The sequence below is a fragment of the Cebidichthys violaceus genome, unplaced genomic scaffold (genome assembly GCF_023349555.1).
Source record: "Cebidichthys violaceus isolate CVI_PGR_0920_01 unplaced genomic scaffold, fCebVio1.0.p SCAF_1, whole genome shotgun sequence".
NCBI lineage: Eukaryota > Metazoa > Chordata > Actinopteri > Perciformes > Stichaeidae > Cebidichthys > Cebidichthys violaceus.
This window is the reverse complement of record NW_027176262.1, coordinates 21,809,486-21,827,303: the sequence shown is the minus strand read 5'-3', so window position 1 is coordinate 21,827,303 and position 17,818 is coordinate 21,809,486. Positions and strand designations below refer to the sequence as shown.

At 37.1% G+C, this 17,818-nt stretch overlaps 2 protein-coding genes across 2 annotated transcripts; one reads left to right on the top strand and one right to left on the bottom strand.

The window, feature by feature from the left end:
* The first annotated feature begins 2,449 nt into the window (after nucleotides 1-2,449).
* LOC137884698 (olfactory receptor 52B2-like) lies at nucleotides 2,450-3,385 on the top strand. The gene has a single exon (XM_068726667.1). The coding sequence runs from the start codon at nucleotides 2,450-2,452 to the stop codon at nucleotides 3,383-3,385; it is 936 nt and encodes a 311-aa protein (XP_068582768.1).
* Nucleotides 3,386-8,413: 5,028 nt separating this feature from the next.
* Nucleotides 8,414-10,509, bottom strand: LOC137865850 (olfactory receptor 4D2-like). Its single transcript, XM_068704809.1, has 4 exons — nucleotides 10,458-10,509; nucleotides 10,191-10,262; nucleotides 8,961-9,240; nucleotides 8,414-8,570 (listed from the first exon to the last, which is right to left on the bottom strand). Exons 1-4 carry the CDS (start codon nucleotides 10,507-10,509, stop codon nucleotides 8,414-8,416), a joined length of 561 nt encoding a protein of 186 aa, XP_068560910.1.
* Between the last annotated feature and the right edge of the window lie 7,309 nt (nucleotides 10,510-17,818).

Genomic DNA, 17,818 nt, shown 5'->3' with positions numbered 1-17,818 from the left:
TTGCAATAGAAGTATGTATTAACAAATTGCATTGTGTTTAACATGACTCTAAATAAAGAAAGATAAAGATAAGCATATTTTAAATTCCACAACTGTTTGCACAAACATACAATTAATCACCATCGATTGTCAAGAAACAAACACTGTTTAACTCCTTTACTTCGTCTTTATTGAAATCATCCTTTAACTCAGGGGTCTTCAGCCCCTCACCCCGCAGTGAGATTGTGTTTAACACCACATACCAAGACAATTCTTTTTTTTATTATCATTATTTTTTACACTTGCCCACCACTAATTGTTACAAGAACAACAACACTGCTTCAAAGCTAACAGCCTACATTACTTTGACATGGCAGGGAACAATTATCTTTTACAGGTATTCATAGTTCAGTGGTTATTTTTGTTAAAAGGTAAAAGGTTCTGATCCAAGAGAGACACCAGCTGTTATTCGTGTGTTCATATATTCATTGATGTTTATAATTCAGGACGCAATAAGGGTCTTAAAATAAAGTTATATCATGGCATCACATCGCTGAACAAGGACACTACAGATTGGGAAAAAGAGCCGAACACTGAAATCAGGACATGAGCCTGAATGCCTGTGAAACACAGTCGTCCTCTACATACTCCCAGACCTGGAGAGACTGTTGGAAAAACTTGAGTCGCTATTTATATCACTCCCAAACAGAAGTCCAAACAAACTCAGCTATGCTGCTGGAGGGAATGTGGCAACATTGTGGTTGATCATGCTCACATGTTCTGGTCTTGTCCCTCTATTAATGATTTCTGAAGGAATGTAGCAACAATACATAACATATACTCCATACGACTCCAAAAAGAATAGGATAAATTCCTCCAATGAGGTAGATTTTTCATAACTAGTATAATGTATCATGTGCAATACTTCATTTCAAATTATAGGTCCATATATATATATATATATATATATAAAACCAGGACATTCTGATGTAGCATTTCAAAATTAAAGCTCTTCAAAATCGCATGCATGAGCTAACTTCAAATCACATTCATGAGACAATTTGTCTAATTTCAGATGGGATTTTAGAGGAGATGGTGCATAGTTACAAAATCATTTCACCTCAGGTTAAAATGAAGTAATTCATTCTAGAAAAATGAATTTCACTGAATCGCCCTGCAGCTTTAAATTCAGTTTATTCAGGTGTGAAGTGATGTCAATCAAAAAAATGTTCTCATCTTCTAACAAGAGAAATGTGTGAGCATGGACTTCATGTGTGGTTATTAAACTACTTGTTTCAGCTCTATTCTCTCTGTTAACATCATAGTTGGTCAATGAATTCATGTGTTATGATTCTGATCATATTGGGCTCTTAGGTTTGTTTTCTGTGTCTTCATTTCAGATGTGAGTTTGTACGTTTGCTCAAAAGAGTTGTTCTTTGTCTCGTAGTAACGCTTCACATTACGGCTTTTAATAATCGCCACGGTCTCTGAACATATGAGACATACTGGTTTTAAACTGTCCGTGGGAAGAATGAACCTATGAAAGAGTCTCTTCATTCTTGGTTAAAGACTCTGGTCTCTCTGGTCTCTCTGACCACTTCTTCTCTCTCTCAATTATCTATCGGTTTTAGGTACTGGGTCCGGATCCGGACCGCCTATTAGTGACCCCTGGTATAGACACTTACTATGAGGGAATTCTTTGTCCGGGTCAAACTTGACCTGAACCATACTGTGAAGGCATCAAATATAAACAGTATGTAAGGGTTAAATTAAATTTGTTAATATTAAAAAGTATTTTCTTATAAATGTCTCTGTGTCAACCCAATCATTTTGACTTTCTTTATATTAATGTGTGGGTGATAGTAGGGTAACTAATAAATATGATATTTTCCAAAGCCCCTTGTGAGCCAGTGCTTAAGTCATTGTCATAACACTCTGAAGATAAACGATATGGTAAACCAGAAGACTCTAGAGAGCTGCCTTGTGTTCAGAAGAAATCACTCATATAAAGCTGCTTCTACCTCTGATCATCTTACCAGTTGGTCGTTGTTGCCAGTACTAGGTAGAGACGATCCACTACATGTTTCTTATGTAGTTTTCTGTATATCCTCTCTGTGTATTTTGTTCCTGGATTTGTATGTGCAAAGCAGTGAATCCCTAAAACTATAAATTGTTATTTATGTGCTGTAGCATATATAATATATGATGAATGTGGACTGAAAGTGAAGTGGCGTGGATGTATTCAGGATTTAATTTGGTAAGTTCTGTACTTAGCAGAGAATTTACAACTTACAACTATAACTCATACGACTGGAAATGTCACACTTTTTTACAACATTATCTCTGTATACATTTCTTGTCTTAAGTCTCTCATAATCTTGCTAAATCCATGTTGTGAATGAATAGCTAGGCTACCTAATAATGAAATATTTAACATCTTTTCAATGTTCTAGGAAGGAAGAGCGTCAAGATGGAAAACCTGTACAACACATCATCTATTCTGGTGCTAAATCGCTTTGAGTTCTCCTCTGAAAATGTCTTTCCTGCATTTCTTTTTGCAACTCTGAGCTACATGATCATACTTTTCTGCAACATTATTCTAATCCTCACTATTGTCCTGAACAAATCTATGCATCAGCCCATGTACCTAATTCTGCTGAACCTTCCCATCAACGACCTTATAGGCTCCTCAGCATTCTTCCTACATAGCATCGATGAAATACTAACAAACAGAAAGACAATGCAATACTCAGCTTGTGTTACCCAAGCATTCTTTATCCACATCTATGCAACAGGTACAGTGCTCATTCTGAGTGCTATGGCGTATGATCGATACATTGCCATATGTTGGCCTTTGAAATATAACACTGTTATGACTTATGCTCACATTATGAGAATAATCACAGTTGTGTGGATGAGTTGTTTAGTTCTAGTAGGCGTGCTCTTTTTTCTGCTTTTGCGTTTACCTCGCTGTCGATCTGAATTGACACACCCTTACTGCGATAATCCATCTTTGCTGACTCTGGTCTGTGCCAACACAGCCATCAATAACATTTATGGGCTTCTTATGGTCGCTATTTCACAAGTGATAAGTAATGGGATGATTTTGTACACATATCTCCAGATCCTTGTTGCATGCTTCAGATCCAAAAGATCCGACACAAAAGCCAAAGCTCTGCAGACGTGCGCGACACATCTGGCCGTTTTTCTCCTGTTGGAGTGTCTGGGTCTTTTCACCATCATTTCGTACAGAATAAAGAACATATCACCACATTTAAGGAGGTTCATGGGGGTATCAACTTTAATTTTCCCGCCGACACTGAATCCAATCATCTATGGACTGAAAACAAAAGAAATTAGAGAAAAAGTAGTGCACTTTTTTAGGAATAAAATCCTTCCATCTTGAGCATGCACAAAGCTAAAACTTATTTCATTTTCAGACACAATGTTTTATTTGTCTTGCTACCTTATAAATACATTTGTTGCTACTAAATTGCCACCAAAAAAATAAATAAAATGTAAAGTTTATGTAATGTTCAAGTTTGTGAAGAACGATAATGCATATCAAAACTACAGTACAGTTGTGTTTAACAGTAATTCACTTTTGACTAATGATTGTTCAAGGTAATGCTAAATAATTACTGACACATTATTAGTGCATTACTCATCATCGCATTATTAGTATTATACTACTATGCATGAAAAGCAATTTCAAGTGACTTCTATGACCAGATAATTCACCAGTGTTATTGTGTGCATTCACAATACAAAAACAGCAGAGGGCGCCATCGATACACGCTGAATCTTTTTGAATCTGCTCTCAGTTGATTCAACAGTGTATGGATCTGTTACATGGTGTGTGATATGCTGTCCTCTTGTGTCTTTTGAGGTCAGTGCAGAGGGGAGGCCAGCCCTGAACCATATAAAGCTAGTAAGGAGCCAGGTATTTCTATAAAGCCCACTATAGAATATATCAAGGATTAGAGGACTTATGTCTCAACAGCATTTGGAAAAACTTGTCCATGCATTTATCTTCAGTAGACTCGACTACTGTAACGGTGTGTTTACAGGTCTCTGTAAAAAAGTCAGTCAGAACGCTGCAGCTCGAGTCCTCACTAAGACCAAGAAAGTGGATCACATCACTCCAGTTCTGAGGTCTTTGCACTGGCTTCCTGTCCAACAAAGAGTTGACTTTAAAATCCTGCTGTTGGTTTATAAAGCACTGAATGGTTTAGGGACAAAACACATCTCTGATCTGCTGCTACCTTATGAACCATCCCGACCCCTTAGGTGGTCTGGGACCGGTCTACTTCCTGTTCCCAGAGTCAGAACTAAACATGGAGAAGCAGCGTTCAGTTCTTCTGCTCCACATATCTGGAACAAAGTCCCAGAAAGCTGCAGGTCTGCAGAGACCCTCAGCTCCTTTAGATCCAGACTGAAGACTTTTCTGTTTGCTGCTGCCTTTGATTGAACCACATTCAAGGATATTAATACATTTCCTGCATTTCTGCATTTTACTACTGTATTTTACTTTCTTACACCGCTTTTTAGTGTTTTAATGACTGTTCCTGTTTTTAATATTTCAATGAATGTTCTTAATTGTTTATAAATCTCCTTTTCTTTTGCCTTATGTTTTGATGTTTTTGATGGTTTTATGTGAAGCACTTGAATTACCTTGTTGTTGAAATGTGCTATACAAATAAACTTGCCTTGCCTTGCCTAAAGCTAGAGTGAACTAACACCAGCAAAACAAAAATCTGGTTTTAGTGGCTCCAGATAAACCTGAAAACACACACAACAGAATCTTTGCTGTTTTACATTGTAGCACTTCATCTTAACCATAATGAAGAGAAAGAATAATTTGGATAGAAATAGGTTTTCGATCAGCTACTAATTATATAATCTATCATCTAAAGAACCCTGATGACTTCATAACCAGTAAGTGCACAATAGCTGTACACAACAGTGATGTGTTTATGTTAGCCTGTCTTTGTTTAGCCTGATTGTCCTTGTTTTGGCAATGGATAAGTATCTTCCTAGAGAAACTGGAAGAGTAGAGAAACTGGAAACCGGAATCAAATGTTTAGACATAATTGGCCAATAAATGTGATTCTGATTATGTCCATTAAAGTAATGCCAGCAATGAACAGCTACTTATATGGGGTGACCGTGGCTAAGTGGAGAGCAGGGCTGTCTTTCAATCAGAGGGTCAGAGGTTCGATCCCCGGCTCCTGCTCTGCTAGTCTCATGTCAATGTGTCCTTGAGCAAGACACTTAACCCCCCCCCAAAAATTGCTCCTGTAGCTGCATCTACGGTAGATAGATACTGAATTGTAAGTCGCTTTGGATAAAAGCGTCTGCTAAATGACTGTAATGTAATATGTTCATCATAATTATATGCAACAATGATAACCTTTTAATTTAGGTAGCATGGTGAAAGTGGAAAAAGTAAGTGAACAATTCTCCAGTGTCAAAAGTGTAAGCTGCCAGATAATAGAGAGTTTTGAAACAGCAAGGGCTACAATAAAAGTGAAATACAAACATTCCTCCCCCCCAGCAGTTCAATGTTGCATTCCAGACAACTCGGTAGAAAAAGTGCAATGGAACGCCACTCAAAGATGGGGTTCCTACTTGTGATTTTGGGGCAAATCCATCTGCCCTGACTTCATGAGGAAGCAGTTGTCTGACGTCACACAGCGATGGAAGTGCACATTGTAAATAGTAAAACATCAACTAAAAGGCAACGTTAAGTATATTCGCCTGCTTGAAATTAAAATGATAATTATCATATCGTTGAACCTGTTCTCTTAGTTGAGAACAACTTTCCGTATAGTTTAGATATTCTAGATTCGATACAAATAGAAAATAAATCCTGAAAATGATCGTGATACACTGGGGCACCCCGTTGCTCACCTGGTAGAGTGGGGCCCTAATGTACTAATGTTAGTCCTTGACAAAGCAGCCCAGGCTGGGGTCCAACCCCCGGTCCTTTGCTGCATGTCGTCCACTTCCTCTCCCTAATATCCTGTCTATTTTTGTCAATACTATAGTAAACACACCTGCCTACTCAATGCCAATAGAGAAAACTATTTGAAATATGATGAATACAATCTTTAAGAGTGCTGTGGATTAAAAGAAATCCTCAAAAGTTAAAAAGAATCTAATCAGTCTTTTGACAATCATTCTTACAGAGCCATGCTGAACTATACTTTGTCTCCACACTGTGGTCAAATTCAATATTGCGCACATTAATTTCATGACCATGTAGAGACCTCACAAATATTCTACACAGTTAATTTCCAACTTATAATAATATTCCATTGTCTCCATTAATGTTTTATTGGCACATTGTCATATTTATTAATGCAGAAGAAGCAAATAATGTAATCTTGCTAAATATCAATGAATGTGTGATTTGAACAAGCTAAAATACTTTGCAGCGACTGATTTGCATTTAATGAATCCTCAAGTAATCATTAATTGATCATTTTATCGATAAATTGTCCTTTGTTTTATTGTAAAACTGCAATAATAATGAATCCTCAAAGTTTTACTGTATATTTCTGTACAATGTATTGCATCCATGTACAAATACTTTTAAAGGTTTCGTATAATCACAGTTAACTACTGGCCAATACAATCAAGAGAGAAGTAAGACAAGAACTTAGTTTAATAAATTAGTTAAAAATAAGAGCGGGTCATTGACCTCAGCAACACTAACAGACAATCAAGGCTGTAGTTCTAATTAAACCACAGAAAACAACATTTTTGAAGTATGAATGATGTTGATGTAATACTGCTACACTAACAATTTTACTCATTTGGTGCTAATTTCCCATAAGGTTCACCAAATGACCACTGTACAATACACCCTTACCCTCAGAGAAATCCACAGTGTTTTTACTTGTGTGGTGACAAATATGTTTTTATATTATATCACAAAATATCAATGCTAACAAAATCAATTTATCAAATAGATACATTAAAGTTAATCCACGAACTATAGACACAAAATACTGGGTTTACCACAAACTTCACATGTTGAATAAGAAAGTTTATTTAAAGTCTTTTAAATACTCACTGCCAATTTGATAATACTATAGTTACATTAAAAGTTACGGCTTTTTAATTATCATATATCGCATATTGTTTTATAGAAAGATGTGTGGCTGATGCGAGCCAGTTTTTAATAAATCTAATGCTAAAAGGCAGTTTACTTGTTTTGTAACTCAGAAACTAACCAGCATCTGATTACTTGGCTGTGAGCATGTCGTCACCCAGCAGAGGATTTCTTCTCCCACTGAACTTTGTTACTAACATTGCGTCATGGCTACCGACGCCTGGCTACTGTTTCTTTCTTTAACTTTGCTCATTAGGTTAATGACTTCTATGTTGACGAAGTGTTGATAGGAAAGATGTGTCACTCTTAGCCCTCTGGAGTGATGTACCCTCTGCACTCAGCTCTGGTAATGAACCTCCAAGGATTTGGTTACATAATGCAATAAACAGCTACTGATTTGTTTTGCAAAATGTCCAACAGTGACAGACAAGTGAGTTTGTGAAAGTCAAATAGTGGTTTGCCTCAAAGTTTTACTTTATAAATAAAGACTTAAAAAGCAACAAACAAAAAAAAAATAAATAATTAGATTTGGACATAAGTCCAGAATCCACATACAGGTTCAATTCAGTAAGCTTGAGTAATGAACACCACTTTCTCAAAGTTTGACATACAAGCAAAAAGAGACACTGGGATATCTTGATTGTGCCATAACATTATAAATGTAGGTCTTTCCAAAAGTAGTTTAGTAAAATATGTAATCATAAATTCACTTCAGTAAAGTTTTACTGAAAGGAGTTTGTAGGATTAAAATGAATACAAAGCATAAAAACTAAACTTGATTGATGCAATCAAATTGATTGCATTTTTTACACAAATTGTACTGATACATAATAGACTGCATTAGCCAAAACATATCATATATTAGTACAGACTTAAATATTTATTCAGTATTTCAAAATGAAAAACATCATGATATACAGTACAGTATATCGCTTACATGCCATGATAAATAATAAATAATTTATCAACATCGTCCAACTTCAGGTCCAGATTGGGGTAATACTTTTTTATCCTAGCTATGATATTAACCACTAAATAAATAGTCTTTAGTAGTTGTTTTTTTCTTTTCTTTTCATCAGCAGCTGTGAGGATTGACTTGTGAATAGCTGTCCTCAAATATAGTGTGACATGTTATGCCAATGTTAGTTCAAACATGTACAACATTTCACATATCGTTTTGTGAACACCTGCAATCGCATACAGTTTACTGACATAAAACAGTTAAGAAAATGTGAGTATGAATATATTTTAGCATTTTAACATAGCACTTTGACCTTTTAAAACTTTTATCGTAAAATCACAGTTCATAAGAATCTACTGAGATATCTCAACTTTTTTGAACATGTTAAAAATCTTAGATCTAATTTCTTTTGTCCTAAGACAGTACACCACAGGATTTAACAAAGTTGGACCGAGGATGGTCCCAATCATTAAACCATGGCTAGCCTCAAGAGTTAATACGACGCCTAACCTGGTCAAGACAACACGGATTAATGATGGCAAGTAATAACCTGTTACCACGACCAAGTGACTCAAACAAGTGCTGCCTATTTTTAGTTTGTCATTATTTGAGGACAATTTCACAAAAACTAAGATATATAAGTATGACAGGCAAATCAAAAAGAAAGTGAAAAACAAAACAAAAAAGAACATGATGGAAACCATATTGAAATAGTAAGTGAGGTCAACACAAGTAGTTCGTATTATGGCAGCATAATCACAGTAAGTGTACTGCAGCTTTAAGGAGCAGTGAGGGAGAGGAAGCAAGGATGCAAGCAATACAGCCACAAAACCACAAGCAACAATCCACAGAATATATATAAGGACAAAAGTACGCACATTTGTTATATAACTGTGGTACTGCAAGGGATAGCTAATAGCAATCAATCGATCAAATGCCATAGCCGATAAAGCAAACATCTCCATCGCCCCTCCCAAGTGTATAGCAAACATTTGAACTAAGCAAGGCACATACGAAATAGTATTAACCCCAGCGATTAAAACCCCAATCATTGTTGGACTGCTACTGGAGGTGTACAGTATATCAACAACAGCAAGGTTGCAAATCTGAAGATACATTGGTTTGTGTAATCTCTTGTCAACAACAATGAAGAGGATGTTTAATATATTGGCTACAATGGCTAGAACATAGGTAATCAAAATAACGACACCAACCAACATAGGTCTGTTGGTTGATTCAAAACCACCAATAATGAATTCTGTTACTTTGATTGAAGCATTCTGTAAAGGCATATTCAACTAAATATCAAGATAAAATAATACAAAAAAGAAGTTGAGGAAAATACATTGTAAATTATAACCAACTATAACCAGTTGTTGTCTGATTTCTCTGACATCAATCAAACAGCTTTCACTATAGCCAACAATGGAGTTTACCAGACAGGCTTTATAGCTCACGGGAACAGAGACTTTTAATTGGACAGACCCATTGTCCAATCACATTGGACATTGTCTCTAGCTAATTTGAGCTTGTATGCGGTATCTTAAACCATTTAGCAAAATTCTGCACAGAAATCCAATTTTTGCTGCAGGTCAGTTATTAAGAGACTTATGTAAAAACTGCATTTTTACGTACTGGAAAGTGCTTAGAAACCCGCTCATTGTAAATATACCATGGAAAGTCATACATCCTCTGAATGACCTAGGTGTCTAGTGTTATGGAAAGTTTCTATGTAAATCGGGAGAAGAATTTGTAGTTCAATCAATTGAAATAAACAGAGTCTTGATGAGAATCAAAGTTGTCTTGTCGTTTATTTGCTTACCAGCGGAAGATTGTACAACAGAGCACGTATCACAGCAGTCTGTTGAAAAAGCCTGCAGCGCTTCCACTGGCTGCACAGTGTGTTTAAAAACACACATACGTCAATACCCACGTATGCACTTACTTCTGTTATGACCTGATTTACAAAATGAGAACCATTGTCACTTGATATCTTAGTTGGAATACCCCATCGGGGAATGATTTCAGCAATCAGAGCTTTTGCTACTGTTGCAGCTGTTTGCTTGCTGGATGGAAAAACTTCAACCCACTTAGACCACATGTCTACCATCACGAGACAGTGTTTCTTACCCTCAGATGGAGATAATTCGACAAAATCCATCATAACGTGTTGGTGGTGGGTGTGCAGCTTGTCTGGTCTGCCTGTGTTGTGAGTTGCACAAGTTACACAGGATTGACAACATTTTTGTGCATATGCTGTGAACCCCTTTGTAAACCAAGTCTCACTAAGTGCACTTAACATTCCCCCTTTTGACACATGGTCTAAACCATGTGTTAATTTGGCATAGTGAGAAAAGAAATGTTTAGGCAAACAAGGTTTTGCTGTCAGGTCCAGACCACAGGCCGTCAGTGAACTTGCAGCCAGCTGAGGCCCAAAGGCGCCTCTCATCCGGTGTGGAGAGTGACTGCATGGCTGAAAGAGAAGAGGGGACTGTAACAAATGAGTGGGTTTTGTCAGCAGCAGAAATGTAAAGAGGAATCTGTGCAGCAGCTTTTGCAGCAGCATCTGCACGAGCATTTCCTTTTGAAACGTCATCAGTGTTAGATGTGTGTGCAGCACATTTACATACTGCAATCTCAGTTGGTAGCAAAATAGATTCCAACAGTTCTGCAATGAGTGTGTGATGTAGAACTGGTTTGCCATCTGATTTCAGAAAGTGTCTGTGTTTCCACAGAGCACCAAAGTCATGAACTACACCAAATGCATAGCGAGAGTCAGTGTGAATGGTGACTGTTTTACCCTTAGCGAGTTTACATGCTACAGTGAGTGCGATGAGCTCAGCTGCCTGGGCTGAGAGGTGACATGGAAGAGGACCAGAACAGAGCACAGCTGAGTCAGAAACGACTGCAAAACCAACAAGATAAGTACCAGTCTGTGGATCGCGAGAGGCAGATCCGTCAACATACATTACCAGGTCACAGTTGGTCAGAGGAGTGTCCAGTAGGTCAGGTCAAGGAGTGCACTGAGCTTGAAGCTCAGCCAAACAGTTATGCTCCTCACCATCACCAGGAATAGGAAGTAATGATGCTGGGTTAAGATGAGTACAGCGTTTAACAGTTACGTTTGACATGTCCAAGAGACACGTGTGATAACGCAAATATCGCGCTGCAGAAAGATGTGATGACTTCTGTTCGAGAAGGATCAAAGACACAGAATGAGGGACTAAAAGGGTCAACGGTGCATAACCCACAATATCACAAGAGGCGGCTAGTGCTTTTTCAGCCGCGGCCACTGCACAGAGACACTGTGGCAGGCCTGCAGCGACAGGATCGAGTTTTGCGGAGAAATATGCTACCGGACGCAATTTGTCACCATGAGATTGTAATAACACAGATGCCATACAACCTGAGCGTTCATCGACTGTTTGAGTGGACAGTTTGTGTGGGTCTCGTAACCCCAGTGTAGGCGGTGTTTGTACCGCGCATTTCATTTTCATGAAGGCCTGAGAGGCTGGTTCTGTCCAAATGATTTTGTCATGCGCAGTTAGGTTTTTGCCATGAATTAACTCAGACAGAGGTTTCTCCATTTGAGAGTAATTAGGATTGAACGAACGACAATACGAACACATCCCTAAGAAAGACATCATTTGTTTCTTAGTTGTTGGTTTTGGAAGCGTCACTATTGATGCAATGCGCAAAAAACGTATCTGAATTCACACTTCAATTCACACTTATATTAAAAGTGGTCTTATTTACAAGTGGTCTTATTACAGACTTATAAACGTGGTCAAGATATCTGGATTATGATCTTTAAATGTTTTGTATTTAAAGTTCAACCGTTATGTCTTCCACAGAAACACTTCAATTATGGAGTATAATGACACAAAATTATTAACCAAGTAAGATCTTTAGTAATAATGTGACACACAATATAATCACAAACAAATAAACAAACTTTGTTTCCCGTCTCTGTTTGTTCTACAATATTACGTGAATTTGTATCTAATTCGGTAAGACTTTCGTCGTCCTGTATAAAATTAATGATTGGAATTTCAACTTCTTACCCGATATGAAGAAATTATTTCTTTGTATGGATTGTTGTGAACTCAATCAGTTCCCCTTTGGCCGCCGGTCCCCTCTCTCTTTGTCTGACGAGGTATGGGGCAGAATCGCTTTTTGGTGGATCCTGAAGTGGCCACTTCCCGGACGTCGTTCGAAGTGCCGACGGAGCTTCAAACGATCCCACTTCTGACACCAAGTTGTTATGGAAAGTTTCTATGTAAATCGGGACAAGAATTTGTAGTTCAATCAATTGAAATAAACAGAGTCTTGATGAGAATCAAAGTTGTCTTGTCGTTTATTTGCTTGCAAGCGGAAGATTGTACAACAGAGCACGTATCACAGCAGTCTGTTGAAAAAGCCTGCAACGAAACACAATATTCAATATCCTTTATACAGTTATTATCTCTTTAAGGGAGTCACACCCCCTAGGGCTTATCTCATTGTATTCTGCTGAGTTCCCTCAGCTTCGGTACACAAGGTAACAAAAAATATCACAAGCATAGGATGTTATTCCCAGATAGTTGTTTCTGCTACTTTTTCAGTAGCCTTTTCCTTTAGCTGATACGTAAGTTTCGGGTTCAGAGCAAGGACACACAGTTATTTATGCATATTTTTACCATTACACTAGTTTGTGGTTGTGAAGTTTCATGAGGCTGTGATTATCCTAGAGGTCACAATAGGTCATATTATACAGTGACATAAAGTCTCACTATGTGAAATGGCTAGTATGGGGACTAACATACTCACACATGCATACAATTAGGATCATTGAACCCAAAAGAGTCTTTCCAGTCACACCCAATTTATGCAATTCCGAGACTGTTTCGGGATCCACATATGCAGAAATATTGCCCCAAACTGCATCGGTATAGAATAAAGTGACCATGGCTGTAAAGTGTAGTAGACTTGTAGGTACCTAGAGAACCCATTTTCATTCAAGTATCTTGAGTTAAGGGTCCCTATTGAAAATGGCCATGCCAGTCTTGTTGCAATTCTTTGTGTACTGAGGGTTTGAAGCCATCTTTGTTAATTGCAACCGGTAAGCGGAAGAGACCATGTTTGGAATGTGTAGGAGTGAAGTTGGGACGCCATATAAATAAATCACAAGGTAGGCCGCCCTAAAGAATACCCTGCTTTATGGTCTATTTTACTCTAAATGAGACCATAATTTACAAAAGGATATCATGATTTATTGAAGAAGACTTGAAACTAGCTATTAAGTGTAAATACTAACATACTAATGATGGAGAAAGATGTAAACACTACTGCCCCATGTAGTTTCATTTCTTCAAAACTAATATCTTGTAAACCTCTACCCTTACAAATCTCATGTCATGGAGGCAGAGTGATGTGTTTGTTTTGGGATCATCATGACACTCAGAAGCAACAACACAAATGAGTTCCAGGAGGAAGCTAATTAGTGTCTCGTGTGTGTAATTTAAGCGTGCATGTGTGAGTGTAGGCCTCTCTGCGTAGTGAGTGTCTTTATACCTTAGTGAATTCTCCTCTCAAAACAGTCTTATGCAATGTTGTTTTCATCAGAATATTCCAAACACTTTCACATACATCTTCTGTTGAACTACATTTTTGCAATAGTCAAGGCACAATCGAAAAATCATCTCCATCACAGCTAGCAGTTCTAAATCATAGAAGTTAGAATTTACAAAAGAGCAAAGAGAACCAATACTTTATATCAATAAGTTTATACTTTTAATTAACAAAACCTCATATTTTAAGGGCGTTAACCAGCAAATCTTTGACAATTTAAATTGATAAATGACTGGTGTCATTGACTAATTACAGGCCAAAATCCATCCACTCTTTTCAAAGAAAGAATGTTGGTGAAAAAAGGCGGCCTTGATCGCATCTAAAATAATTTTTGTGCTTTTGCTGCCATCTCTAGAGATACTTGTTGAATACAGGTTTTGCCATTTATGAAGATGAAGCTTCTGTACTACTAACAACACTAATCATGCTGCTGCTGCTCTTTTTAGTGATGAAGTGAAGACCACCTAAACCGAGAGCAAATCATGGCCAAGACCAGTGTTTAGGGACCGTTTTGTTTAGGGGTGCAACGGATCACAAAACTCACGGTTCAGTTCGGATCACGGTTTTTGAGTCACGGTTCGAATCAGCAAAGAAAAGGGGAGGAGACAAATATAACTTTGCTTTCCATTTATTAATTAAAGAAGACTTTGGGCTATAGTCTGACATAAAAACTAAAATATTTCAAACATTATTAAACGATTCAAATTGATTACTCTTTTCTCAACTTGCCCTTTTAGAACACTGTTCAAGACTTCTATTGCCAATAGCTAACAATTTACTTCTATTTGTATATTCAATTACATTCTCTGCAATAAATTCACTTCTGTCTGTTTAACAGCAACATGTTGAGGGAAGAAGAGATGTCATCATCTGCTGCTTGATGGAGTTCCTTGGAGAGTCTGGAGAGGAACTCATCAAAGACTACCAGGTAAATTCTGAAAAGTTAGGGTTTTCTGATGACTTTTCTGACCACAATAAACTTGTCTGTTCTCCAACCTAATAATCTAACTCTAATCTTGGTATATTGATATTTTATAGATAAGTCATTAACGCCACTATGTGTGGTGAAAAAGGTTTAACAAATAATTAGAACTTGGAAGAGTTTTCAACTTTAAACTGGTACTGTATCTGTTTGAAAACAATACATTTGACCTGATAATGCCAGTTTATCTTTTATCTAAAAAACAGTTACCTCAGTGACCTGAATATACACTAATATGAAAGACATTCATTTCTTTTCTAATCTATTTCTCGGTCCAACCTACCAAGAAATAGATTAGAAAAGAAATTCACTACATAATAACATACTTACCTTAAGTCTTTATCTATGTAAAAGTAAATTTATCAATTGTTACCTAAACACTTACCTAGCATTTATCCAATGTCTTTCTATGAGCATCTTAATTCTTTTGTATTATTGTATCTGTAGTCTTCTAATTGGCAACTTCAACCTAGTGAATTACTCTTACATAATCGGAACTTTATAGAAAATATGTGTAATCTGTTGACCTCTGATTCACATTTCTTTGACAGGATATCACCAAAGATGTCATTGAAGAGGACTATGCTCAAGATGTCATGAAGATCCTCCTCATCCATGGAAATGCAACACATGAAGTCTTCACCCCTGACAATGTGTTGATCGTCATCGAGGAAAACGTTTTGCTTGACATCTGCTCATGGGCTTTATCTATGCGTATCTAAGGGTTTTCAAGCAGTACCTGTCTTAAAAGTGTTTGTTAAATGACTAAGCATTTGTGTTCTTAAAATTCTTATTGGCAGCACTGATTTAGAAATGTTCTGTCTGGCAATGCCAACCAGATTATATATGTTGGTATTGGTGTATGTCTGTCAGCAGTTACCTCTTTCACCGGTTGACAAGTAAAGGTGCTGTAGTTTAAAAGAAGCTGTTGTTTCATGATTTGTAGAAGCCTTAGGTTAAGACAATTTTATTAAATAAAAGTACCCCAGGTTAAAAAATGCAACAAATTCATATTTGAATAGTTGTGTAGAGTAGGTGTAGATAAAAGATGTATTGTGTAAATATTACTTAATATTTCTCAAAAGTAAAAGTTAAGAAAATCTAGTTAATTAAACATGAAACACCTAATTGATTTTTACAGGGGTTTGTAATTAGATGCAAAGGTAGCCTGAGTAAAGATTACTATCAAATGCAAATGCAGTACATCTAAGGAAGAAATTTGCAAGTAAAATTTACTTGATTATAAAAAACAATTCTTAAAAGTTAGTAAACTTAACTTGAGATTTCCTGAGTAAAAATGAAAAAGAATTTCTGTGAGGATATTGATACCTAGTTTTTCTTTTGAAAAGTAAATGTCATAGATTTTTTTTCAGTGTATGTGACTGGTTCTTGTGAGTTTGTTCTTGTCATTGTGTTAATTGCATTGATTTTGACTGCATTGCCTGTTAATGACGAAGTATCCCGTCATGCTGGCGTCATGAGGTTATTAGGAGGTGGTTCAACTGTAGTAGGACAGCACTGAAGGCCCAGGTATAAAATACATGACCTGCCACTGCTGAAACTACAACTACCAGAAAATAACTGTAATAATAACAACCACATGTAGACCTTGTCCAACAATTTAAGACTTAAAACTTAATAGCCAACAAGCTTCAGATGTCATGCTTATCCTGTTTGTAACGCTATGCTGTAAAGCAATACACTCAAAACAAACACGTTCTTTGTGCTGAGAGAGCACCATTAAACACTGGGGATATTAACACTCCCTCCTCAGTATTAATTTAGGTAAACACTGGGGGTTTGTTCAAGTGCAATTGTTTACTCCTGTGGGACTTATACTGCTTTAGCATTATTAAATAAATGTTTCTTTCAAATAACCATCATGAGATGAGTGTTGCTTGCTATGCATAGCACAGGGGTCACTAATAGGCGGACCGCGGTCCGGATTCGGACCCAGACGCCATTGTATCCGGACCCTGGACCTAAAACCGATAGATAATTGAGAATTATTACATTTTGACGGAGCGCCTATATTTTAACCGGCGCAGCTTTTCTAGCCTTTACGGCACTCGGTCAGTGGTCCAGGAAACAAACCGACCAATTATATGCGTTGTAAATCACATCACGTGATGCAGCTCAGTCAATCAAATATGGGTATTCTGACACGTTTCCTGACTCGAGTGAGATGTACACACACGGGGCTGAGAGAGGAAAGGTAACGAAGGGCAAGTGAATAATTACGTGAGTCAGAGAAGTTGTTTCACATGACTTTCTCCAAAAAGAGGAAAGTGGTCAGAGAGACCAGAGAGACCAGAGTCTTTAACCAAGAATGAACAGACTCTTATAGGTTAATTCTTCCCACGGAGAGTTTAAAACCAGTGTGTCTCATATGTTCAGAGACCGTGACGATTATTAAGAGGAAATGGTGCATAGTTACGAAATCATTTCCCCTCAGGTTAATAGCAGACCACCTCAAGGTGTCACTTAGAGAGACCCAGGACATTCTGATGTAGCATTTCAAAATTAAAGCCCTTCAAAATCGCAGTGACACCTTGAGGTGGCCTGCTATTAACCTGAGGTGAAATGATTTTGTAACTATGCACCATCTCCTCTAAAATCCCATCTGAAATTAAACAAATTGTCTCATGAATTTTGATTTGAAGTCAGCTCATGAATGAGATTTTGAAGGGCTTTAATTTTGAAATGCTAGATCAGAATGTCCTGGTTCTCTCTGAGAGAAACCTTGAGGTGGTCTGCTATCAACCTCAGGTGAAATGATTTTGTAACTATGCACCATCTCCTCTAAAATCCCATCTGAAATTAGACAAATTGTCTCATGAATGTGATTTGAAGTTAGCTCATGAATGAGATTTTAAAGGGTTTAATTTTGAAATGCTACATCAGAATGTCCTGGTGATATATATATATATATATATATATATGACACTAAATAGCGCAAGTTAGATAAATGTTCTGGATCTTTGCCCGAGGAGATTTTCTCAATTTGGACCTTTTAGAATGTTAATTGAATACCCCTGATGTACAGTATTTCCCCACTGAACAATATCATGTTCATTAGTAGTGACAATATTAACACCTATTGAGAAAAAACAATCTTATGAAACAAAGTAACTATTACCAATAATGTTAATCTTCTAACTGATGG